The sequence below is a fragment of the Bombus affinis genome, chromosome 4 (genome assembly GCF_024516045.1).
Source record: "Bombus affinis isolate iyBomAffi1 chromosome 4, iyBomAffi1.2, whole genome shotgun sequence".
NCBI classification, from domain to species: domain Eukaryota; kingdom Metazoa; phylum Arthropoda; class Insecta; order Hymenoptera; family Apidae; genus Bombus; species Bombus affinis.
This window is the reverse complement of record NC_066347.1, coordinates 6387951-6415677: the sequence shown is the minus strand read 5'-3', so window position 1 is coordinate 6415677 and position 27727 is coordinate 6387951. Positions and strand designations below refer to the sequence as shown.

The window sequence follows — 27727 nt, the reverse complement described above, 5'->3', positions numbered from 1 at the left end:
ACGCGTCTAGTAGCGCGGCTCGTTCTTCTTTTCGGCGGGTAGCAGGTTAAAAATAAAGACGGGCCATCCTAGAAAAAGTAAACGGGGCCGCGGGGCTCGATCTTCGTGCAGCTGACTATGAAATTCACGAAGGATCGCTGCCCGAAGACAAAGGCGAACCAAACGTTCTCCGCATGGAATTGACTACGAGTGGGGATTAGAAAAATGCGTGCGGGCCGAGGACAGAAGCCAATGGTGTTAAAAAAGAAGGGTGAACGGTCCTTTGACTGACAGAGAAGAGAACGTAAGAGTAGCAAAGAAGATCCTGAAAGATAGCTGCAGAAAGAACGAAGAAGAAGAATTTAATCCATCTTTTCGGCTATTTTAGATACAATCGTGTTTGTCTATTAAAAGATTTCTTAAGCATTTCTGAGTTTTCTGAGTCACATTCGATACTTTGTCGTGACTAGTCTAAATTTAATTACAGTTTTATCTTTTATCATTTATAATACTTTTGGTAATATATTTCTATTGATTTATATATTTTGGTACAAAATATTAATCTATATCGTATGTTAAAAAGAAGACCATTTTCAAATCGAGCTGGAATGTACAGCTACAAAAAAGGAAATAAAATTTAAATTTGAGGAAGTTATGAAAGAAACATCAGAAAATTTACATTATTGGATTTTGTCCTCGTAATAATTTCTTTAGAGAGAAATTATGGCATTAATCGTGACGGTAAATGCTACGCGTGTAGCTTCATATATCAGCAACAACGATATATTTTCAAATATCTTATCATAATCCTTCTTCTCAAAATATTAAGCCTTTTAATCTGAAACCAAACGATTAAAATTGCAACATGAAAATTCGACAACCAGAGAACAGAGATAAAAGAGAAGAATCTAAACTGGATAGAAAACAAGACGAAAGTACCTAAATGTTTGGCAGAAGAGGACTGAAGAGAGCGATAGAGACGAGAAAAAATTAAAAGGGAAGAAGACGACGTGGAAACGGAAGACAAAGGAAAAGAGGAGAAAAAGAGAAAGGTGAAATGAGAGGCAGGTATATGTATAGAAGAAGAGCCCGCGGGGTAAATACGCCCCTGAGACACGCAGAAACGAAAAACGGCGATGCCGGTGTTTAAGAAGCGAGAACGATCGCTTCCGCGAAAGGCTACGCCATCTGCCTTGCCTGGAAATTTGCGGATTTCGCGTGTATCGACGATTATTACAGGACATCCTCTGGTTCGGTTCCTCCACCCTCGAAAATTGATCGAGATGGAACCTACAGCGTTTAACCTGCCGGCAAACAGGACCTCCTGGCGTGTTTTCGTGCTTAGCCGACCGATTAAATTGCAGAGAATCCAGATAGAATAAGTACTGTTGCTTGCAGTTGACAGATCTCTCGTGCCACAGCTGCGCATTTCGAAACCGCGTTTTATCGTCTCCTTCGTCTTTTTCTCGTATTTCCTTCCCGAAGGATTTCACGCTTGACCAAGAGTTACTTAAAAAGTTTTCGATCGAGACGTCGTTTCGTCTCGTTTCGTTCGCCTCCCTTCGACTCTGTTACGTGCCAAGATTGTAATAGGTTGTGTAAAACGGTTGCATTTTCTATTATGTAAAATCGTTAGGTGAAAGTGAGGCGATCGAAAAGTTTTTTTCAAATCATCGTCGAGTCGTTCGGTTGAATATCCATCGATTGGGTTCTGTTGAGTCAGTCGTGGAGATTGTGATATCGGTGGAAGTTTTTACATCGATGTTAGTGGTTAGACTGTTCTATGTTAATGAGTTTCTCTGAGTAGTCAATATTATTCTTTGTTCGTTCTGGATTGTTGAAAACATAAGAGCTTGTGCTATTCGTGTTAACTGTTTCACTAGATCGTAAATATCGTAGAAAATAGCTTTAGCGCGTGGATTCAGATTTTTAATCGAAAATATATGCTGTTTAAGGTGATGAATAATATCGAACAGAAATGAAACGTAAAAGGAAATTGAGCTCTATTTTCTCATAACATGTAATCCATTTTTTTCGCGATACACAATCGGTATTTTTGCATCTCTACAGTGTGACACTAGGAGTTATCAATTTAAACTCTTATCGAATTTAGTATTTCATAACTTGAATACCATTTCGAACATTTCATTTTATATTTGATTTGTTAATGTTCTGATTTGTTACTCTAAGACGATCATAGACGGAGCGCGACAGTTTTCCCACGCAACGATTCACGTGCAGCGATTGCAGTAGTTACAGACAATGCGTAAGACGCGAAGTAGTATAAGACAAGAGGCGTTATTTCTGGCCAGTCTGGAAGACAAATAATTCGCTCGCCAGTGCGTGGCGATAATCAGCCATCAAGAAAGTCGTGAGTAGCTGCAAACGAAAAAAGAACTGGCATGCGCTCGACGCGCAGTATATTTATATTACATAACGTTACTTCGTACCATCTCGATCAACGGCAACGCGTCTTCGATGCATTCGATTCCAGCATGATTACCTTTATTAGCACCGTTTACAATTTTAAAAAAGCTTTCTTTTCTTCCATTTCGACTCTTTGCATTCTTGTTTCTTAATAATATTTCAATATTACAAGAAAAATATAAGGAAACTGGCAAAAACGCAAGCAGATTAGATTACAATTATCAATTTCTATCTACTTAAAAATGATTTAAGAATTCGAATTTTAATATTCTGTCATACTTAATTTCATATAGCTAAAACGTGAGAATACTATAAAAAATTGATTCTATTCGTTGGACTTTATCCCATTTCTACTTAAGAGGCGAAGTATCTTACGTATTAGGATAATTTATAATTGGAAAATTGTATAATTAGTGAAACTACTCGACATAAATCATACCAAGATGGCAACGAAGAATTGGTTGCAAAAATAAGAGACACGACGATAAAGTGGAAATACTTCTGATAAACATCGAAAGTCTTTAAGAAAGAATCAAAATATCACGACAGATCATTTTTCAACGAAATGAAAATATGGTTAGGTTGAAATAGATTCGAAGGCTATAACAGAGCGATTGCACGTGGAACGAAGAGACATGCAAAGAATGCAGAAGAACGTCCTTTCTCCTCGATGCTGTAATTTTCGGGAAAAATTATTTTGAGCGTGAAGCTCGACTACACGTGCGTGTAGGAAACTTCGCAGAAGGTGACCCTGACACGTGCTTGCAGAATAATAATACTGTAACGCGATGATACCGAGCCGCATGTGAAGATACAATGCACGCTAATAAATAATCATATTTTTCGTAATCGAGGTCGGTCTCATTAAGTTAAATAATTATGAGCTCTTCAAACCCAAGAACAGTGATTCTTGTTTTCGGTAATTCGAACATTTTCTATGCATAATATTGCACAACCGTGTAAAAAAAAAAAAAAAAAGAAACAAATATAAACTTAGGTGAAAATATAATTTACCAGTATCTTAAAAAATAACATTCATAAAACTAGACAATTTTCCATTGAACAATTTCTATCTTCCTTTCCCTCTAAAACAAAACAAACAAATGCAACTCGTTTTAAAAATTAATTTACATTAAATCTGTATTAAGCAAAAATCATAAACCTATGTTATATTACAGCAAAGTTTAACGATCTGAATAAAAATTCGATTTAATCGCGGTAAGACCTCGAATTAAACTTTCCATCGTTCCAAAAACTATGGAACACCGTTTCGAAACACGACTTAACATCATCTTATCGTGCCCCACACTCGATCTCGAAATCTTTTAATCCCTAATCTCGTTCCAGATCCACGTCACTCGATGTAAGATACAAACACACCGAAAGATCACATCTGCCACGAGACCGACCGATAGAAGTTCGAATTTCTGTCGATTTCTTAAAACACGGGGACCCTGAGAGCATCGACGCGGAGTTGACGGAAAATACGAGGTTCCTGATTTGACCTTCGATTGGCCGCGCGTGCTCGAAGGGTCTAGAAGGTGAGGAAATCCCGCAACAGTCCGCTCGAATTCTCGGAGAGGGGAAAATGGAAAGGTTCGGTTACGAAGACGCAGCAGCCTCCAAGGTCTTGCCCACCCATCGCCGCTGGCCTGACCCTTTTCCTCCCTTTTCAGCTGAATGGATCAAGCGGACGAAGAAACGAATAACAGAAAGAAAGATACAGCCCTACCACAACTCACGATGGCTTCTTACGATCGATCGACCGCATTGCTGGATATCGGCAATCTTATCGCCGGAATTTTTATCCTGGACTCATCTGCCAGAACATTTTGATTCGCAGATGGATCAGTTTTTAAATAATTAGAGTTAAAGGAAATACGTATTATATGTGTGAAGCTGTCGTTAATTTCTTGCTACGTTGTTTTTCTTTAGCGGTGCATTAGCAGAATCGAGGTACATATTATTTTTTATGATTATTAGCTTTTTGATGAATAATAATAATAATAATCGATGGATGTAAGAACGGCTATGGGAAGTACAATATTTGCACATATCGTTATTATCAAAACACAGGGATGTGATAAGAGGACTACAACATTAACGAATAAGCTAATTAATACCATCGCTGCTATTAACATGTGGTTAAAACTCTTCCTCGTATCTTTTGTCAAACAGATCTTCATTTTAAATAATAATATTTATTTTAATATACATATTCAATGAAATACGGAAACGCATAAATTTAAAACGACAACTCACATAATAATAAAGAAGATGATAGAACATATGCAACGTATGGGTTAATTGTTAAATCTCAATAATGTCGAGATCGTCGAACAATTATTGAAAAAGAAGTATCGCGATCCTTCCTTTCTGTAAAATCTTTAAAAGAACAGTATACTCTTCAAATAAAAAGTTATTTTTTAAGAATAAATTTGAAAACAGAAGATAAATAATCTGAAATTAAAAAGAGATGCATAGCTTGCAACCGTCGAGTAGAACGATGCAAATGAATAGATTAGATTACGGATTAATCCGGCGCAATTCTTAAATTTAGATACATTGAATATGTTCACAATTTTTATTCAGATTAGTTGCCTCGTTATCGTTCGTTTTATTTTCGGTGATATAATTCCCGATATAAATATTATCCGAGACAGCATTAAATGGCAGCACGAGACGGATAGTAATGTAATTGCGATAGATTTTATAATGTTAAACTTTGTTAGATTAATTAACAAACCGATGAGTATTATTCTTAATTAGTTTAATTATTCTTAAAGAGTTTGTGGAAGATACCGACGATTCTTTAATATATTTTATTGCGTTTCTTATAGGATCATAACAGTTTTATTACTAATTTTATGGTTATCGCTAATTATATTGTTCCCTGACATATATATATATATATATATACAAGAAAAAATAACATAAAGAAAGTTGTATGAAGAGTATACAGCAGTATGCACATATAAAGCAGACAAATAATAATAACCATAATAATTTTATTCCTCTTTCTACAAATAGATACTTTTCTAAGTACATTCTTTTCGTCCTCTTCAATTCAATGTCGGATTCGAAATTCTGCTACGTCGTTGCCTCGCGCAGTATTTCAGGCAATAAATAAGATCCTAAACATCCCAGGCTAATAAACTTCACACATTAACACACATTAACAAGAATAAATGAGGGAACATTGAATTACGTCTAACAAATTATATTAACGAATATCGCGTGCATTCTGTGGATTTTTGCGCTTTTGAATGTCCTATAATCACCTACAAATTGTCAGTTTATCTATAACCTTGTAGCTAATGAGACATTAAACTGCAATTAAAAAAGAAGAAAAGAAAAATTTTGCTAGTGCGATATCACCAGCAAAAACACGGCAATTCCAAAATTCTATACTGCATCATCGTAAACGTCGAAACAAACAGCCACCCAGGTAGAACCGATCTAAGAACAAGGTCCCGAAGCTTCTTCTCTCTCCATCTTATACACGCGTTTGTGCGTCGATGACATAACTCTTCCGAAAGCCAAAATAAAGAGGCGCTTTCCGCGGGCACACGTGCGGCCACGGATAGAAAGAGTCTCCGCTTGGTCTCGTGGGAAATCTACAAATCTCTGGCGAGTCTCTCGATCGAGAGAGAAAGAGAGAGAGAGAGAGAGAGATAGCTCGATGGAATACGCTCAAAACGGAGGAAACACGTTCTTCTGCGCGAGAATTCGTGATCGAACCGGAGGGAGAGAAGAAGTTCGACGGATGGTAGGAGCGTGGTAGGATCGGTCAGTCCTTGACACATTTCGTTCGGTGGCGCCAAATTGGTCGTCGTCGACTGGGCGGCAGCCTGTGGCTGATCGGTCGCAACTAAACGGAGGGAACGATACAAAAGGAACGGATACGAAGGGACGAAAAAGGGAATAGAGTCATTCCAATCACGATAAGGAAAAATTTATTATATACGAAAATAGTAAGAGTGAAGTTAATATATTTTCGATCGGCTGTCATCGATGGTGCACGATTAAAGCTTTTTCTATTATTCGAACATTATTTACGCCAACTTACGAATATTGTATCGAGATCGACGAATAAACGAACGTCTAAAAAACTGTATGAAAAATATTGCATAATGCAGCCGAGATAGTTTTTTAACCACTTCAAACAATTACCAACCGTGTCTCGCGTAACATTTGCAAATGGATATTTCATTTTTTGTATAGAGAATATGAATAATGAATATCGACGTCGAGCAATGAATGTACAGAGGCCATATTTAACGAATATTGGTACATGAATATTCGTAAAAATTGGCGAATATTCGTTAACGAATGTGTTTACCGGAATTCAACGAACAAATATACTTAAAAAAAAAAAAAAAAAGAAAAAACACGTTTAAAAACACGAGTATCTATCTAAAATGCAGATTCTAAACTTACGACCATTGAATCGTTAACAGTAAATTTGTAGAGAAATCGTTATTATCGATCGTTAATCACTGTCTTTTTAATTAAATAGAAGTTTTATCATTTTTTTTTTTTTTTCATTCCAAAAGCTCTGCGAAAATTTTTCGTTTTCATTCAATGAGGTACGTGTTAACACAAGAGCAACATTAATATTCCGTGGAAGTTGCGTTGAGCGAGGAGCAGCAGAAAAGGAAAGTGGTGGAATGACGAGTAAGAGGGAAAGGAAAATCAATGTCAGGCAACATGCGTTGCAAGGTGAAATCAAAGGAGCCCGGCCGAGCAACCCTCCTCTTTCTCCTTGAAAAGAGAGGAAGCCTGGTCGATCCCGGTGCCGCCGTAGTCGTTGCAAGGGATGCCAACCCTCCTGTGTAGCCCGGTCGGAGACCAAGAGAAAACCATAACCCGCACAACGGTCCACTTTCGAGACCTCGCTGAATCGGAATATAACTATCGAGTTCTCCCTCCTGGCCCGACCACTTCCGTGGTGACATGATTTCTCGCGTTCCCGCCTCGTGTTTTGACTCTTCACTCTCGGTTTCATGGGCGACGCTTAAAGACGACCTGCCCGCCGTTACTACGGCTTGAATTATTTACGGCGATCGGGAGTTTCGATATGGAACACGGGATCACAGCGTTCCGTCGAACTATCTTGTGAAAATAATTCTACTGCATCGGCAAAGAAAATTAGAAAAACAAATTATAGTCTGCTCAAGAAATAATTAGCTTGTAAAGCGTTCATTTCGAAATTTACACTGTCGAGGATTTTCAATGATTCTGCAGATCATTTCATAGAAGTATAACGAGTAGTAAGAATTATATAACGAACACGAAGATAACGTTAGTTCGGAGAAAAATAGCTTTGCGGATTTTAGGCAAGAATCGTACAATGAACCAGATATGTATCGTTTGATAATGCATATACACGAAAAGATTGTTATCGTGACGTCTTAAGAGTCGTGTGTACCGATGTGTAATGGATAAGTACCGAAAAGACTTTCTTTATTATTACAAGAATTAACGCGATAGCTAAATTTTAGGAGCTATATCAATAGAATAATAGAGAATTATTATTTCAAGTATGTTTGATAAAATTGTCATAGATCTCGCACAATGTGTTTTCGTCTTGATTTTAATCGATTTAAAACGATAAAGACTTCTTCTAATAATTTTATAGTTTAATGAAGAAACACATGAAATATTTTATACGGTGAATAGAAAATATTTGAAATAATTTTAACTAATTAGATTAACATATATTGACAAAAAATATAATATTCGATTATTGCTATATTGTAAATGAAAATAGGTGAAAAGAAATTGGTCTTAAAGTACCATACTTTACCATACCAAAAAAGTACCATGCTGTACCATACCAAAGTACCATACTTTAAGAGCAAAAACTTTCAGATCGATTAATAAGAAGTAAGTATGATCTTATCATTACGAAAATAACAATAATATTAAAGTTTTCAACTATTTACAGCAACATGGATTAAAAACAAGTAATACTGCACGTGTCTTCACGATTAAAATCAACCCTAAATTATTCGAATTCACTAAGCGATAATTCCTTAAACGCGTCAGCACAATGTCAATCATTTCATCACGTAATAACATAGATAAGTGACTTCTGTGGAAAACAAGATTGTGCTCCACCAAAATGTTTTATGAACCATTCATGTTTAAATTATGTTATCTATTTGAAAGAAAAATTAACTCCTTAGGATTCACCAGCGTGATTACGTATTTCGTGTAAAAATTTAAAAATCCATTTCGGAAAAATTATGCAGCTATGTTTAACCTCTTATCATAAGTATAAAAATAGAAGCGTTTCTCAAAAAATAGCCTTCGATATTATAAATATTTATATAATAAAGCAGCGTAGTAAAAAACGAAGCTTCGTTTTGACAAAATTCTTAAGAATTTATCGAGCTCTTAACGATGCAACTGTCTACTATACATATATTATACACAGACGATTATAATTAAATCACTATAATAAAAATAAACAAACAAAAAATTATTTTTTACGTGCCTTCACCAATTGCAAAATAACAAACTTGAAATCTGAAATTTTCTTACTTACAATATTATAGTGTTATAAAATACCTTCTATAGATCGTATTGAATTAAAAAGCAAAAATATCAAAAATTCCGCTCGCTAATAACCTAAACTTATCGATAACGTACCAAAACTACGTACAAAACAAATGATAATTTGTTCGACATCCCCTCCACAGCAACATCCAGAAGTAACCTTGCACTATGGCAGAACTTCGAAAATTCATTAGCCTCCTCTTTACTGCAATCCAAAGTATTCCCCGTCCAAATGGGACAAATAAAACGAAAAAGAGAGGAGGAAGAAAGAAAAAAATATGAGTTGCGGTGCGAGGCACGAACTCGTCAAAGGCTAGCCTCTCTCCCGCGGAGCACACATCGCGGCGCATATATACGTGCACGCGCCGCGTACGCTCGGCCCTTGCCGCGTAGTTGTGCACACAAACGGCCGGGGAGCACGCAAACCTTGCGCGTTCACGAACTTTTGGCGGCACGTGCACTCACACAGAGCAAGCCGGGCGGCTGCACACACACGCGATCGCCTCTGTCCGTGCACGCACGCATTCGTTTATTGATTGGTGCGTGCCGCGGTAGGCTCGGCTCTACGAATTTCGGCGCCCCGCTACGCGTCCCTCTATACTCTCGCGAGTGCATTCAAACTGGACGCTACCCAAATTCTAGGACAAGTTTCACAGTTTTCCAGAATCGAGAAAATATTGGCATTTTAGTACTTTATTGGTGAAATTGTTTATTGTATTGGAATTTTGTTGGTAAAGTTATTCGTTCAAATTTATCTGTGAAGCTGAAGTGTCGAGTACCTAACCTATTAAGTGCGAACATCGCGATGACGTAACATTTTTGTTGCAATTCTCTTTTTAATTGATTTAGTACATTATCCGAGATTTTGTCCTTCATCTCGTCCAACATCTTAGCTATGAAAGGAAAATGCAAAGATTCGTTTCATTTTTGTGACTATTTCATCCACGTAGATTCTACACGAAATTGTAAGAAATTGTATTTATAACGTTCTGACTAGACTCTCTTGTTCGATCCTTAATGGGTTAAGTTATTAGTTAGTGGAGCTACATACATATTTTTCTAAAGTCGTAGGAATATTCTTTGTCAAAATTTGTTGTCGATTGAGAATTCATAGATAATATGATTTTTGTGATTGATATTTATTGATATTTGTAAAAATTTCTCAAGACTCTCGTCTAAGTAATGAATTTTTGTTAAAAATTGAATGGTAACCTGTTAGAAAATGTGAATCATGTTTATAGAATATTAATAATAAATTGATAATAATTTGAATGTGTAGTTTCAATTGAGTTGTAGATGGTATTTGAAAATTAGATATATTTTGCAAATTTTTTGTATACGCAATAATTATATACATCTTGTTATATATATAGTTAATTTGAAAGAAACGTATATAATCATGGATAGTTCTTGAATCTCTGACTTGATGCAAATAATCATTAATATAAATAACAGGGATAGCAAATCAAATTATATTCCAACAAGGACCTAGCAAAAGTTCGTCTTGGTAATGCCTAGTTATTTTACGAATCAGATACTCACTAAAATTTTTGCGGAACGAGTCAAAATTACAGGTTCACTCTGCTTCCTGGAGAGCATGAATTCGGAGACCGATAGCACGATCTTACACATAATTCAATCTATTTCCTTACGGAATAATTCCCTTTCAGAACAAACGAATGAAACCCGTTTGAGTTAACTGCGTCCTTAAACCAAAGTTTGCTAAAAATATGCAATGGAAAATTGACTCGTTCCGCAACTGAAATCATATGCGTACAACAGGAAAAGCCATCCAGACACCAAAATTAATCATCGGTCGCTGTAAAAGTGAAAAAGAAGAAAACGGCAACTTAGTGACACTGTAAACACGGCAAACGATAAAAGTAAAAATAGAAAGAAGCCTACGATGAGAAAAAGAGGCAGGATAAACCTGGCGACGAGCACAAATCATAATAACAACGTTGATATATCGTCCGGGAATCGAGAAAAAAATCGCGTTGGTTTTTGATTATCGAACTCGGCGCGAATTACATACTATGTAATTAATGAGTTGGTTTGGATCCCTCGTGGAACGAGAACCGATAACGCGGCATTCTGTTACAGATAATTTTCGAGCTGCTCGTGTATCTCTCCCTCTCCCTCCCGCCCAGTCTACGAGCCTAGCGGCCGGTCGCATGAAATACGTCGAATTCGACCGACATTGCGGAATCGCGAGTGCTGCAGTAAATTTGCACCCACGCCTGGCTGTCGCCCAATTCCACCAGGTCTACCCCTACCACGCGGCCCAAAAATATACGAGCGTGGAGCGCGCGAGTAGCCGCCGCTATCTAGTGGCTACCGGCCGAAGTTCACGCAATGCCGCACGCATGTAATTGACGCACGTTGCGCGGAAGCGCAACGTACGGTTTTTCCAACGCTCGATGCGATCGAGGCCAGGACAGACACGAACTACCTGTGTTTCATTGTTTTCAGGTTTATATTGTGTGGTTTGATGAACGACTTTTGACTGAATATATTTGGTAGGTTTTTTATTGAATTGTTGGTAAAATTTGTAGCGGAAATTGGAATATTTCAGGAGTAGGAGGTAGTTTATGGAAATATTAGGATTTTGGCCGGAAAGATGAGAAATAATTTCTTACTTTGGAAGTTGGAAATTTACATAAGAGAGGGAACTTTGAAAATAGCGGCTGCGATTATACAAAGAAAGGAAATAATAGAGAGCCAGTACTGAAAATAACTGATTTAATTGTAGTTATCGTTTAACATTTGCGTCGATGTTCAGGTTCCTGGAAACTTTCAATTCTTGCATTATTCAACCATTGTCGATCATATCAGAAATAAATTGGAATTTTCAAATATTAAAGAGCAAAGATTTTCTAACTCGCCAAAGTAATATTAATTATACCAACGATAAAATCAATTAACACCAACACTCGCAAATTGAAATTATTAAGAAATTTCGTTAAACATCTTTCTAGGCTCTATTAAAATCTTGTCGAAATTTCGTCGGCGGTGCGACTGATATCACTGCGCGTTCATCTGCACGTAGGTAGATATCGTGGGTCAGGAACGAAGAAGAACGTGTAAAAGAGATAGATACAGGAAGGGAAATGACATTGAGGGAGGGCAGCAAAGCAGTACAGGAGGAATGGATGGGAATAAGGGTTGAGGATATTCCAGCGAAGATAGGGTTACTCATTGTGCGTAGGAGGGTAGCGCCAGGCTAGCGCGGCAGTCCGTTGTTTTATTTCTACTTGTCAGACCGAGAAGCATAGTAATAAAGCTTGCAGAAGGGTCGGGACATACCGTCCTCGTTTTATCATAGTCGTCTTAGCTGGCGAATGACAAAAATTAAAGCTGTTCCTTGTAGAATCATGGATTTGCTGGAGTAAACGTTTTCTTATGTGAAGGCGAATATTGAGGCTCGGATTTATGTAAGTCCCGATGGTATTTCCAGGGTTACGACCGTAACAAAATTTTTCGTAAATGACCGAAATTTTCTAAACGGATATTTGATATTTATATCAAGTTAATTATGTATTTTAATTATATTGGTATTTATATCGCAATAATATAAATTAATGTTTGTAGAGGTCAGTATGAGGTGAGTATTTATCGATATACAGTGTGATTTTAGGATATTTGAGATATGCTTTAATAAAAAATAATTACTTTGGAAATGAGAAATATATATAATTCATGTACTCTTTAATCACATGTAGATCGAATACCTTTAATTCATAGATTCCATTTGTTTCATTGATGTATGTGAAACTAAAAATAATTTTCCGAGTTAATATATGATGCGTATAAATACAAAGAAGTCTTCTAAGTAGCGAACTAGCTAATTATATATTATATCGATACTTCAATCTTGAACGCTTTTCTGTTATCCAATATTCCTTCAACTAACATTTAATGATATCTATCTAATCAGCGTTTCAATAACACCGATATAACACTAATTACACTCTTCATACTATCAACTCGAGAAAACCACATTCTAATCAATACTGTTACAATCATACGCATAAATCATCATCGACTTCTTTTTACCTTCGTTTCATCTACAATCACACGTCTAAAAATCTCAGCCTCCATCTAAATACCAATAACTCAACGTTCCCCTGAGATATGCACATTAATAGTACAGCCATCCAATTGGACAAAGGGAACGCGTAAATTTGCGTGTCGTTTTTGTCAGATATACCTCGTTTATCAGACTAGTTCGTGCGACAGGCCCTCTGATGGCGTTATCATGAAATATTTCGTGACCCGAATTTCGGAATTGCACGACACCTGCTTACCACCCTATCAGCAACGTCTAATGGTGAATTGTGCGAGCGTGTTGCGTGAGTGGCGGTGCGTGCGACCATACAATACGTGCACCACGATTACACGCACGAATAAAAAGAAAAACGGAAGGAGAAGGAATAAAAAAGAAAAAGAAAGAAGTAGAAACGCTCGGTGATTTGCAACGTGGTTGCTCTCAATGGTTGCTTAAAAATGGCCAACTGAAAGATTACGTGTTATCACTGACCAATCGGGTGATAACCAGCACCATTAAACCGATCTTAAAGTATGATAGCTAGTACGTGCAATCACTGCAATCTGCGCGATCCTGATAGTACACGTGTCTTGTTTGCAGCTCGATCGTTGATTCACTTGGCTCGAGTTCATTCGGTTTTGGTATTGGTCCAGATATAGGTTCTTACCTTCGATCGATATAGTATATTATTTTTGTTTATTCATTTATTTTTCATCATTTTTAAAACGTTGAAGATTTTGAAGAAAAAGATTTGATAAAGGAAATTATTTGATATTTCGAGGAAGAAATTGTTGAAGAGCGTTTAGGAAGTGCTGCAGAATCTTAAGTTTTTTATTTTGGTTTTGTTTCGCTCGAAGTATCGATCGAAGAAGATGTTATCAGAATATAAGATAAATGTAATATTTGTCTGCAACAGTTCTAATTTTTTTATTTTGTGCATTCAACCAGTAAATGAATTGAAATACAAAGGATTGATACTTCGTACGTTCTCGTAACAAAAATTTAATTCAATGGAAGATTCATTCATTGAATAATAATTATACAACGCGTCTGCTAACTATCATGCGTGAATGTTCGCGTAATAGTCGCGTCTTTATCATTTTCGATCGTTTCTAGAAAAATAGATAGCGATTTTGTGCAACTACGAGCCAATTCAATTATTTCGAGCTAAGGATACACTCTAATTCGAGTTACTACGATTCTCCTCTACGTTCTGTCGATCAATACAAGTTCTGGGAATATCTGTCATGTCGGATTTCAGTCGTACTTCTGACAAAATCAACGTTCACATTTTAATTCAATTTGACAGGCGATATATTCAAGAATAGACAAAGATTAGAAGAAAGAAAGAGAGAAGAAAAGTATAAATATAGAATAATATAAATACAAATACAGAATAGATCGTAAATATCAATTAATTGCTGAATTAATTTTTCAATCGTAAATGTCTATTACAGTTGAACAAATGTAATCAAAGAGCGAATTTCTTTGTGATATTAAGGATACAGAAAATCGAATTAAAGCAGGAAGTTTCACGAATCTGCAAAAGGTTCAACAGTTTCAGGAAGTTATGAAACGTGGGTCAAACAAATCTTCTCTCGTCTAACGATAATTTGCAGCACGGGAACCGAGAGTCAACCGAACTTTTCTAACAGTTTCTAAAACACACCAGGGCCGCTTTGGCCATGACACACATAGGAACCAGCCTTTCGCATCCTCTCTTAAAAAAACATCCAACGGTCTATACCCATAATTCATTCAAAGCCTCTTAGTTCTTCTATCTTTCACGCATTTTTCCCTCGTATCTTTGCAAAAAATACAGGATTACTTCATGGAGATACAATTATCAAGTGTGTTTTAATTTTGCTACTTCTGATTTATGACATTCGGTTTGAATCAATCACGTGATCTACGCGTAAATAAGTTGGCAATTCCATTTTACTCTTCGTTGAACAAGTAGGCTAGAAACTTCGCTCAACGGTTTGATGTTGTGTAATTATATAGTTCGTAGTTGCATTAGAAGCTACTTTCGTAACCTAAATAGTTTCGGTTTTACGTTATGAATGATAATGATAATAAGTTTGATATTATTGCGATGAACAAATTTCTGATAAATTCACAACAGATTCGGATAAATAACTAAATATATTCGAAATAATTCTCTAATTACTCCATAATCGTGCCTTTAAAATACTGAGAAAAATTTGCCGATTTAAACCGAGAAAACGTTCTATGCTTATACTGCACTTTGATACGATAACATTTTGTTATGCTTCAAAGGGAGAAAAGAAATTGAGAAATTATAAACAATACAAATTCAAATTAATCCGAAGAAAGTAATATATAAGTAATATTTTACTGAGCACTTAATTTACACCGATACGAAATTGAAGATGTTCTTCATAGACAAAGTTATTTCAATAACCAGTACTTAATTAATTCAATATAATACAATATGCTATGAACTACTCTTCGCTATTTCTCGATTACCAATCATGAATAATAATATATGATGTGAATATCAAATTACAGAGGGTTGCATAAAATTTCATCTAACAATAGAATATCGTTAGCTCAACCAATCCTTAAGATACTATGGGTCAAGGAATGATTTCGCGGTGTTGCTGCATTGTGCAACGATTCTCAGCAGTTGGAGGTTAAACCCGGATTCGAGGCTCGCGCGTTGCGAGAACCGAGAAGGACTAATCGTTTCTAAGAACCCGTGGCCTAAATCGGCTGACGTTAGGTATTCTTAAACCCGATTCGAGCATATTTACGCGTGATACATCAAACACCGACGAAATCCTCGTGAACTTAAAGAAACAACAAGCCCAAATAAACGCTAACGACTCGTAAAATATGATTTAGAAACTCACATTTTCTTTAACCTCTTTACCTCTAGTCACACTTGTGATACTTAATAATAACTTGGATATGAGAAACACGAGTTAGACTCGTGGTACAGTTATATTTTTATTTTAAATTCTAGAAAGTGTGTATAATGAGCAACGCAATATGATGAACTTTGATATTTTTTTCATGACATAATACACATTATTTGAACATATCCAAATTGAGAATATGATTTCTTATCGAATTTCATGATTTTGTAATCTACCGAAAAAATATATCCCAATGTATATTTATCCCAATTTGAATATTAGAATTTTAAAGCAAAATCCACATTGGAGATTTGATTTCACGAATCTTTATATGAAATAAAATCACTGTCAACGTTATACACTCAATTGTTATATTTTACAATATCGTCATAGATATTTAACAGAGGAGAATGTGAAATTTCAATGAATAGGTAAATGTTTAACCACATAACATCAATTTTCTTTATTTATAAGATCACCAAATACAAATTATCTATGATACTGCGACTCCTTTTCTTTGCCAGGCTGCTGGATCAATAAACGATAATCGTTAAACTTCTTTCATCAACAGAAAATGGAAATAAAAATTCTAAAAGGGCAATATTAATAAATATAAATATTCAAATAGTACCAGGTGCAGACAGATTGTGTTGCCTAAATTCTTCCTTCTGGAAATCCCCTTTAAAGCAGAATATTTAATTTCGTCGAACTTCCTCCGCACGATAATTACGAAAATTATTTAAATTATTAAACGGGAGCCGTACAGAAAACTAGATACACCGACAAAGGACAGTTTCGCGAAGTGATTCCCATGATTGGACGAGCACGAAAGCGGCGTGCAGACGTCGCGGCGCTTCCGCATACGGAATTAATAGTCGGAAACGACGAATTAATGTTTCAAAAAGGCGCATGGTGCTCGTATACTGGGAAATTTCTGGTGTGGTTGCGCGCGTGCACATCTAGATGAAAGTTTTACGAGGCACGTGCACGAAATTGCAGTCAACCGGAGGTAGAATAAGTAGAATGGAACAGCGCGAAGAAGACAGACGAAGTAGATGCGGTCGCGGTGCATCGATTCGAACAGACGCGGCAACGGTTTCTGTCCTGTTCATCTATAATTCAGCGTCGCGACGCGCACTGTCCTTTTGAACACGGAACTTTCGTGTTGTAACGAAAGAAATATGATGATCATTCGAATGACGAAACAGGTCTCGGCGTGAAGAGACATCTTTTCATATTTGCTCCTGGGTAAAGTTTGCGATTATGTCAAGGTACGAGTAGAAAGATTATTTTCAGATGTGCAGATTGTGCAATAATTTAAAGAGTAATACTATTTCGTAAGAAATGATTTTTTTTTACTTCTTGCCTTTATGACAATTTCTCGAAATTTTAACGCTTTTAATTTCAAAGTACGTAAAGAATATTTAAGGAAGAAAAGATACATTTGGGAAATATGTATCAAAACTAAGGACGTCGTAAGCGAATTAACTGCTCAGCCTTTCAACGATATTCGATTGGCGGATAAATAAATGTGGCTGACACCCAAACTTACTAATGGTTCTAATGGCTCTTTCAATTCTCGACAAAAGATCGAAATGACATCGAAATTAGATGGTCCATGGCCTGGAAAGAAGTAAGGACGCCGAGAATATAATAGAATGGCCGAGAACGACGAGAGAAAGTCAACATGTTCTTAGAAGAAAGAACCAAGCAATGACGTAATTACAGTCACGCATGTTTTAGAAAACCCTGAAATTATCGATCAAGCATCGAATCTTATCACAAAAAAAAAGAAAAAAAAAAGGAAGAAAGAAAAGGCTACATAAATTCATAAGAAAACACCGTATTTAAACCGTATTTTACGCTCCATCGTAAAAATCTCGTACAATCTTGAAACGCAACGAATCGTACGTATGAAGGATAAGAATAAAGAAAGAGAGAAAGTACCAAGAACCTCTAACAAAAAGCTAACATCTAACGACGAAGTTAAAGCTAGCATAACTGTACATTTAATAGAATGTCTCAACAATCCCATAACCGTTTCGTTCCCCACGGTTCCGCTCACTCTGTTGGTTGGTGCCGCGACAATTCCACCGAACGTCTAATCGACGCTCTAACGTCTATTCGCGTTACGAAACGGCCAGAAAGCGGACGAAAAAGGCCTTTCTCTTTTCGCTCCTCGGCTCCTTCCTTGCTCTTTTCCTCTTCCGTAGACACAGCTGAACGAGCTCGATCCCTTTCTCCTCGTCTTCTTTTCTCGTGAGAGGAAAGCGCGGCTTGCTCGAGCACGGTTAATGTCAATAACCGTTGCATTAGTTGACGGTTCGCTTCTTTCTTTACCGTCGCGGCCTGTCCGCTCATCTAACAGCGATTAAAAATGGTTAAAGCGTGATCCGCGAAATCGAACGATCCTGGACCTCCAGCGTCGATCATAGTGATCGTACGTACGTGTAGGGTTGCGAGCCACCCTACACGATCTACTAAACGACTCTACCCGTTTTACGTTGGCCGTGTCGTGTCGTGGCGTCATACGCCTGGTGATTTGCTCGCCGGAGCAAAAGATGTTCCCAGTGGCTGCACCGTCGCCTGCATCCTCTTTGTACACTTTGTTCACACCGTGAAGGCGAGGCAACCGGTCTCGTTCTAAGGTAGAATATGTTCCGTCAGCCGGGTGGGCGTCCATCGGCATACGTAAATCCTGCCTAACGACGGTTCTCGTCGTCGCTGATGTTGTCGTTGCTCTCTTTTTGCGCGTTAGACCCCACCGTCCAGCGGAGGATCATCTCCGAGGTAAAAAATACTACTGGCCAAGCGAAAATGAGAGTGGAAGGGGGCGAGGGAGCGAAATTTTCGAGGACGATGATGTGGTATCGCTGTTGCGCCGAGGGCCGACGTCGATACGACATCGCGACAACAACACGCTGACGTCGCGGTGACATTTAAGAGCGACTCGACTGTCGAGTTTCTGAAAATAATTTTTCAGCCTTCCAGCCAGTGACTGGGGGGTTTACGCGAGAAGGTTCGATCGAGCAGAGCCTTCGCAACTCTAAAGGCTCCTTCGTTCTTTTCGAGGCATTCGGGATGTTATTAAGGAGTCGGCTTACGTTATGAATTTGTGGGAGATTTTGGTCAGTGAGTGTAAAGAATGAAGTATGATTAATCGAGATGTTGGTGAGAATGATACTTCCTTCGGTTTACTTTACTTTCGTTCGAGGTATCGTTTGAAGAATCTTTCATTCATTTTTGCAATACTTAAGAACAGGTATTTCATGTACAAAGAAGTTCTTTAGTACAATGTAATAAATTCATAAATCTGAGAATTTCGATTTCAAGGATGTTCCGAGACAGCATCTTTGTTCGTCTTATTACTCAAACCATCGCCCAAATCGCCTCGTGAGAGACGAAGTATGGTATTGGAAGGAGGCGACGAGAGGCACGAGTTGCAACATCAAGAAAGCTCCACGTGCAACCGATGATGCAACGATTAACCGTGCATTTTGTAACATTAGATTTGAAAGGCCTTGCCTTCTGGCAACGCATTGGCCCAGATAGAATGTTTCGCCTCGTTAACCCTTAGCATACCCAACGTGGAGTTAGAAATTCTAATACGATACAAACACATACTACGACACACGATATAAAATTTATAATATTCGAGACTGAAAATATTTAAAGTAAAAAATTTTATCTTATTTATTCTTTTCTTTTAATTATGTACGTTTAATTATCGATTAATTATCGATTATTATCGATTGGGTCGGGATATCTTACATCTCTGTACATTCCTGTTTAGCTGAATGAGATCTTTGCTTTTGGAAGAAATATTCTTATACAAAACGGGTTCGCGTAATCGTTTACACAAGAGTGTTATTCGCGCTGGTTGTGAATCGAAAGCCACGTGGTACGTTTACGTAAAGTTTGGTAAACTTCTGTAGTCGACGATGCTCGAAACAATAACTCAAACTGTTACACACGATCCGCTGTTCAGAGTCTACACTGGCATATTCTTTCCGCGAGAATCTTTAATTTCAAGCATCGGATTATTAACTAATAATCGGCAGTTGTACTTTTTTCTAATTAATTATTATGACCATTTCTAATTTTATCTGCTTAAAATACCTACTCGTCGATGTACTCCTGTATTTCATTTTCTGCTTGAGTTTTGCACAAAATAATGTTCTGATTATATCAAAACTAAGGAATGAATAAGCTCAGACTTACCATCGGGAGTGGAGACAGTACCAGCCTTGTTAATTTTCGTATTCCACATAGCAGGAGTGGTGGGTGCAGGACTGAGATCAGGAGTCGGCGGATGAGCGGGCGGCAGGGGAACTATGGCGTGGCCAACTTGTCCCCCGTGTTGAATGTGGTCCGAATTTGAACCGTAATGACCACCATCGAACCCCCTTCCCCCGGAATAAACTTCGCCTGACAATCTTTCTGCCAATTTTTCTGCCCTTTCCCGATCGGTCATCGCCACTGGTTCTTGCTTTATTCGAAGATCTACGCACACAAGACCAAACAATTTGTTAAAGTTTTATAAACACAAAAATTATACAATAAAATAACGAACATGATCGATTACAACATAATAATTTTTGAATTCTCAATACTTAAAAACTTTCCTCGATCTAATTTATATTACATTATAATATCGTTATATTGTTTAATATATTATTATAATTATTTTGTAATATTATATTTGCGAAAGGAAAAATTGAAACAAAAATTTTGTAAACGCATGGAAATACGCATAGATAGATGAATTATTTAAAAAATGGCTAACCTTCGGCTACGCTTTCCTTGAGATCGCAATTGCTACGCTCCTCGGACCTTGCTCGTTCTAATTCTTGTTCCAATTCTGTCGGTGTGTGAGGTGCGGTGTGGGGATGTGCGGGCGTTTCTGAAGGGTAGATGAACGGCTGGTAGAAGTGGTTCTCCAGGAGAAGCGGATGTGGCGCTGATGCGGGCCGGAAGGCAGTGCCATCGCGCAACACGCTCGCCCTTCCCAAGGTATCGACGTCGCTGGGCGATCTAAAAATATCGCCAAAAAACGTTCGATATCGTGTGAAAGTATGCTTAACAATTTCACAAAGTTTAGGCAATCTATAGCGACGAATTATATCAGACTTTGATCCCTCGATAATCATTTTCCAGATCTTACAGACTTTAAAGAAAAATTTATCCAACTGGAAAAACAACCAAACTTCATTTTTAGAAGAATATAATTTTCCTTTCGCTATCTAGTATTTTAACTGAATCGTTCCTTGATTATAAGCTTCTATAATTATGAAATTGGCAATCAATTTCAGTTTAGCTAATTCCAGTTCTTACGCATGATATGTGATATAGTTTATCGTTGACACAGAAATGAAAAGATACGTAGAAAACGAGAATATAGGAGCTTTCATAACCAAAATAAGATTAATGATTCCAGTTACGAGTTAATTTAATTAACGCGTCAAACGATACCATATTTGTAGTAGTTCAACGAAATCTAACAAAATAGGCACTTTGGAAAAAGCTACATCGAAACATCCTAAACCACACTGCGTGTTACCTAACACCTAATCCAACAATTCTTTCATAACGTTCCTAATGTAAGTACATCCATACATTCTTCGACATAATGACTGTCTATTACATTTCGTCAAAGAGTAAGCCGTACGGCACGACGATTAATCGCAGATACAATGGAATGCGAGGCATGATTCTCGATATCTTAGTCGTTAGACGTGGTAATTCTGTTTGAAAATTTCATGCGCGCGAGTTCTTCGCGGTGCGGTAAAAGGGCTTACCTCATCAGCCTTTTCGGCGGACTTTCGTAATAGTGAGAGGTAGTGGAATAGAGGCTGGGCACGGTGTAAGCAGGGGCAGGCGAAGGTACCGGTGTGGGGGTCCTCTTCATGGTGTTTCTCACCATAGTTGCTTCACCCGCTTCGCTCATGTCGCTCACTTCGCCAACTCCTCCACCGACGCCGCTGGCACCACCAGCTGCGTTACCATTTCCACTGACGCTTCCGCTCACGTTCCCGCTTCCGTTGTCGCCGCTACCGCTGCTACCACCGCCATTGCTAGCACCTCCGCCATCCCCGGCGTCCGTCGATGAGCTATTGTTCTCCGCAGCGTGCCTCTGCGCTACTGCCAATTTCTCGTGCTCGATGGACAGACCCTTTACCTGTAATTTCAACGAGATCGACGATTTAACGATTTTACGGTAGACAGATGCGATATAACAAGGTTGTAAAATCAGTTTGAGATTAGAGTTTACGATTTTCGACAAAAGCGTTAAGCAAGGTCGATAATTGATCTAGTCACAGGTAAAATCGTACGTGATCATTTATCCCAGTTTTCTGAACTCAATTATAAGGTATAAACTAGGAGTTTGCAGAATATAAGTTAGAAAATGTAGATAGCTTATCAATAGGAATAATTAAACTACAGTAGAATATCATGATCGGAGTAAAAGATAAAATAGTAGGATAATTCTACCAACTTACAAATCTTTCGATAAGAAAATCTTAACATCTCAAAATAATAGATACGGAAAACAGTTGTACATATTATTATAGAACAAAGATATTTTTACAAGAAATATCTCGAGCGATGTTATAATCGACGATAATATATTGATATCATAATCTACCAAATTGCCCCAAAGAAAATCGACATAGTCTAGCTTCGTGTTCTCGCTTCGAAAACAGGAACTCTTGGCCATTAATCGCGGCCAAAAATAAAAAGACGGTCCTCGAAAGTATGCAAGGTGCGCGTTCGCGTTTCAAACACATGAATGCTATTTAGGGCAGTTATTTCAAAAGAGATGAAATAAGTCGCATACTTGAAGGCATTCGGCTGCTTTGAGGAAAGAGCTGAGGGATTCCTGGGACACGTGGACCTCTCCACGGTACATGAATTCGAGAAGGGACGCCATATTGTGGGCACTCGTCCCGTCGAGAATAACGATCAGTCCCGCGGGAGAAGGAGGCATTCCTTCGAAGAGCTCTTGAAAGTGCTTGCTGCATGCTGCGAGGATTAACCTGTGTGCCTTGAACGTTACTCCTGAAACACACGCAACAATACAGATTCGTTAGACAACTTTTTTCATAATATTGTACTCGAGATACGTGGTATGCTTCGAAAATTCATGTAAGCTACCTACTTCGAAGTTTGAGACTCCTTCCTTTTGGAAAGTTCGTTCGTTTCAATAGCAATGTGATGATAATGACTGTCTTGCATTTCGTTTGAACTTTTTTACATAAAAAATTAGATTAGCAAGAAACTGTGCAGCATGAGAAATAAAATATATTTTATATCGGACGACTTTCCATGCTATCGTTACACGAGATCAGAAGATTACTCGTAATAAGATCTTGAAATTTTGAGATTTATTGAAACCTAAGATTCGTCTATATTAAAAACTACATTTTTAACCACATAGTAAACCAAAATGACGGAACTCTACAGACAGTTTCGGATAATTCTCCATTAATAAACTTTAAACATTCATAACATGTCTTAGTAAATTTCCAATTTATATCGCACCAATTTTTTAAACGCACTATACAATTTCTAAATTTCAATAATTTAAACAACATAACCGTCGTATCTGGTAAGATAATACCGCGTGAGCAACAAAAGACGATCGCTTTGCATAGGACTGAATTACGCGCGTTTTCCAAGAACTATTCGATTTTCGTTAGCCGTGTGTTTCTATTCTATACTATTCTTTTCTTTCTTTTTCTCACGGTTTTCATAGCAGAGCCGCAAGGACCGCGGGAATTTTGGCGTGCAAAGGATGTGATGACTGTCAAACCCTTTTTTTCCTCTCGCTCTGTATTTCCCTTCGCGAGCGAGCATAAAGGAACCGAGGAGGCAGCGCCAGCTTGACGCCGATGCCCTTTCTTGCAGCCCGTTGGTTATGTAGGTCATCCTTGGACACGATCTTCCGTAATTTACAATTCACGTGCGCAAGTGTAACGTGCGCGTAATACGATATCGGTGCGCGTTCAACGAATATGGCGCCGCATAGGTTGTTTGTAACGACAAATCCGTGAGGAACATATATTTTCATCCTCCAGATTGTCGTTAGTTTAGGTCAGATAGGGTACGGTCTATCTTGAATTCAGAGAAGGAAAGAGGAAAGAAATTGAGAATTTTTTTGGTACATAAAGGTTTCGTGATGTTATGCGATGCGTTATCGCTTTTCAACCATCCGCGTTGTAAGTTTCAATGAGTTCACTTTGGAAGGTTTGGAAGGTTGGTTAAGTTGATTGAGATGATACTAATTGAGAAGTAAAGAAACGAATTTTTTGGACGATTTAGAGAATAATTCAAATTTTTTGGGTTAAAAACAGTACGTGTTGGGTATAGAAATATCGATACAAAATTTGTTTATTTCAGAAAATGGTATATCGGTTATATGAAATTCACAAGGTCTAGCGAAACTTAGTAAAATTCTGAAATCTTATTGTTGAGAACTAGTTGAACATTCTATTAATGCGAAACGTTCAAAATATTCCTTATTCGTCGTAAATGCTGTACATATTTCTATATGCTTTTGTTTTAATTACAATTTTTATGCAACAGAATTGTGTACAGCGTAATGAAGAGACAATCAACAATGTACGATTAGCCTTGTACAACCTTATTTCTGTCTTTGATAGGAGCACCTGATGAACTGCTCGAAAACCTTGTGGAAGGATGGTCATGGAGGAACCGAAGAAGATGAGAGGAGACGCAATAACACGATATCCTAGGAATAAGGAAATCAAGAAGGAAAAAAAGACGCAAGAACGGCCGGCCAGGTGGCCGAAACCACCTGCCTTTCGGAATGGTTCACCTAACTAAAGCGTATCAAGTTCTTTGAAACTCCTTGACATTCGAAGATTGGTTGAAAAAAAGAACAAATTTCGAACCCCTTCGAGAGCTGCCTCTTACACTCCACGTGTATGCAAATGACACCGAAATTCTACTATTATTAAATTCTACTTAACTACCTTCTACTCTTTTTATGAGTCCGTAACCATCGTAGAAACTAATAAAATCATAGGAATAGTCAAACTGAACATGTGCTGTGATTTTGAAGTAGAGCGTTACTGAAAGATTTGCCACATTTTATAAACATTATAAACGTTATAAACATTTAATTAGGTTGTAGGCTGATAATTATAGTCTACAAGTTCAACCATATTCAATTAAGTGTTCAAATTTAAGTTTTATTATATTTTCGCATATTTTATAAGAAATTGCAATAAAAATATTAAGAAATCTTGGAATGGAATTTCGACAAGAAATATTACGATCCTTTAGCATAAAGAAAGAGAAAGAACGAATGAAAGGAATCTCTTGATAAAATTCATCAGCTTCGATATCGAAATATACTTTCATTTTCACTGTGAACGATAAAAATGATAAACATTCTTTTTCAACGAACAATATTATAGTGATTTTTATCAAAAAATACCGTTAAATAATGTTAAATACGATTGCAGAAGGTGGAATAATCGGCTGTGTTGTATCAGGTATAGGAAGATTTCAATATTTGCAACCTACCAAATATAGCAAGCTGTGTATCGTTACAGGTATCCGAGCCAAATATATATCCTAGATGTGTGGTGTGCAGAGGCCAACGACCGACTCGCGTGTGCGTGTGTGGGCGTTTTGCGTAGCGTGTTCGTAGCTTATGCCAGCGGCTCATAACCAGGACCCGGAAACATGTGCCTGGCATTCCCGCATCCTTTGTGTGGATCGACGCAGCGAAAATAAGACGCGGATGTGTTTCAGCTTGGAATCTTTCAAAACACTCCTACGATCTACGAACGGCGCAATAATACGATAATACTCTTTTTGCGTATGATATCTTCTTTCTCGAGATATCGTGGTGCATTTTAAAGAGTTACAATTCTTTTGTTCTCTACCTTATGTCTCTATCTTACGTACTTTCTACGTATATTGCGTATTTTTAATTTTCGTTCGACTTTATTGCGATCACGGTCTTTCTTCTTTCGTTTAACAGATTTTTAATTTTAGAAAGTTCGATCTTGCATCAAAAGAATAGTTTTTGCGAGAGAAGAAAGGAACGAAAATACGATTAAGTCGAAGAAACAGAACTTCAATCATGATGTTTCTCAACAGATTTGAAAGGATTGTGCAAGAAAATTAAACGCTACACTGAAATTAATATTGTATCAATGGTTGCTATTTGTTCTGTACAAAGATTGTTGTCAGAAAGATAATTCGTATTTTAGTTAAATTAAAAATAAATAACATATTGAACGAATCGTTTGCACTTTTACTTTCTTTTAGACCTATCTTGCTTCAGTAATCTACGCAAGAATATTCTCGTTCATCTAGCTTTTGTAACTATCGTGGATCACTGCTGACTCACACGCCATGGAATGAATAACTTTAGCGCTCAATAAAGTATACAATCTTTTTTAAAAATGTATTACTATTGGCGTATATGACTCAGATATTACTATAACAAACATTAAACACCTTGGTTCAGTAAAATTTAGGTCCAGGACGTTACTTGTCATCTATTTTTAAATATACTTATTATCTTATTTAGAAACTCCGATGCAACGTATACTTTTTGTCGAAATGCTATGTGAATGTTTATACACTAATGGAAAATTTAAATATTCAAATATGTGAACGCAGAAAACATGTAAAAATGTATAAAATATCTAGAATAAAATACTCTTTATAGTAGTTAGAGAACGAGGCATGCAAAAATACACATGTAATCAAGTACGCATCTTAACAGGAAGTCTATGATTGTATGACGATCTCAGTCGTTGAACGAGTAAGTTCCTAAACCGAATGATACACGAGCATTGTTTATATGCCGTTATTTTACCGCTATTGGTACACCATTATCGCTCGAAATTTGCTGTAAAATTTTTAATCTCGACAATGGCGCACCCGAATTATGCGATAGCAATGTTAGATACGTTGCAACACGTGGATAAACCATTTCACTCGAGATTTCCGTCTCTCGAGATTTTTAAATCAAGATTATCAACAGGAAGACGCCTGTCTCTTACAAAATTGTATATTCATCGTGACTTCATCGTTACATCATTATAACTATAGTCAAACAGCTTATTAGAAAGAAATCTATTTTAGAATGAATAAAATTTCTTAAATTTTTTTATATAATGACACGAAGATCGGAAATTCGAAACAAGCCAATGAACATCACTGTTCACTATAACCAAACAATCAGTGGTAGGATCATGTTAAACGAATGCCATTAGCTTAAGAACGAGATATTAATTCACTACGTCCACAGGCTCCACGTCGAGAAGAAACTTGCAAATAACACGCGCTCAGTTACGCAACGGAGCAATGCACTCTTCACGGGCAATCTATTCATACTTCAAGGCCAGCTGCTAAGAAGTTTTATGGGCTAGGGTTTTCAGTTTCCTACCATGGTCATCGTTCCCTCTACCATCGCACACCTTAATTCTATTACTCTGTGCACGTCTAACATACTGTACGGAGAACCCGGAAGCGCCATAAATTAAATGTCACCGTTGCTGTTTCATAGAAAATGACATGGATTTTGTTCAAATCTCTGATTCATTCCGCGATGGAATCTACGATACAAACATGTGAATATATTATGCTTAAAAATGCTACTAACGATAGCAATCTGGTAACTGTACGAGTTATGTGTACTTTGAAAAAATGTTAGTTTCTTAAAAATAAAATTGTAGCGGAGAATACAACGTATGAGATTAGTTGGTATCGTGCGGCGATTTAAAGTATGTCCTACCTCGTGATTCGTAGAAATCATAAATCAAACGAATTAACCCTAGTT

At 37.3% G+C, this 27727-nt stretch overlaps 1 protein-coding gene across 8 annotated transcripts in view; it reads right to left on the bottom strand.

Annotated features, from left to right (window-relative positions):
* LOC126915697 (zinc finger protein chinmo) overlaps positions 1–27727 on the bottom strand; it is a 72391-nt gene that overhangs the window by 11245 nt on the left and 33419 nt on the right. For 7 of the 8 annotated variants that reach the window (XM_050720621.1, XM_050720622.1, XM_050720616.1 and 4 more), the window contains 4 exons: positions 22739–22959; positions 21699–22078; positions 20687–20934; positions 20122–20403 (listed from right to left, as the gene is read on the bottom strand). In XM_050720621.1, coding sequence (XP_050576578.1) covers positions 20122–20403; positions 20687–20934; positions 21699–22078; positions 22739–22959 — 1131 coding nt within the window. Of the gene's footprint in view, positions 1–20121; positions 20404–20686; positions 20935–21698; positions 22079–22738; positions 22960–25452; positions 27051–27727 lie in introns of those variants that run through there. The other variant, XM_050720618.1, reaches the window with a different exon arrangement.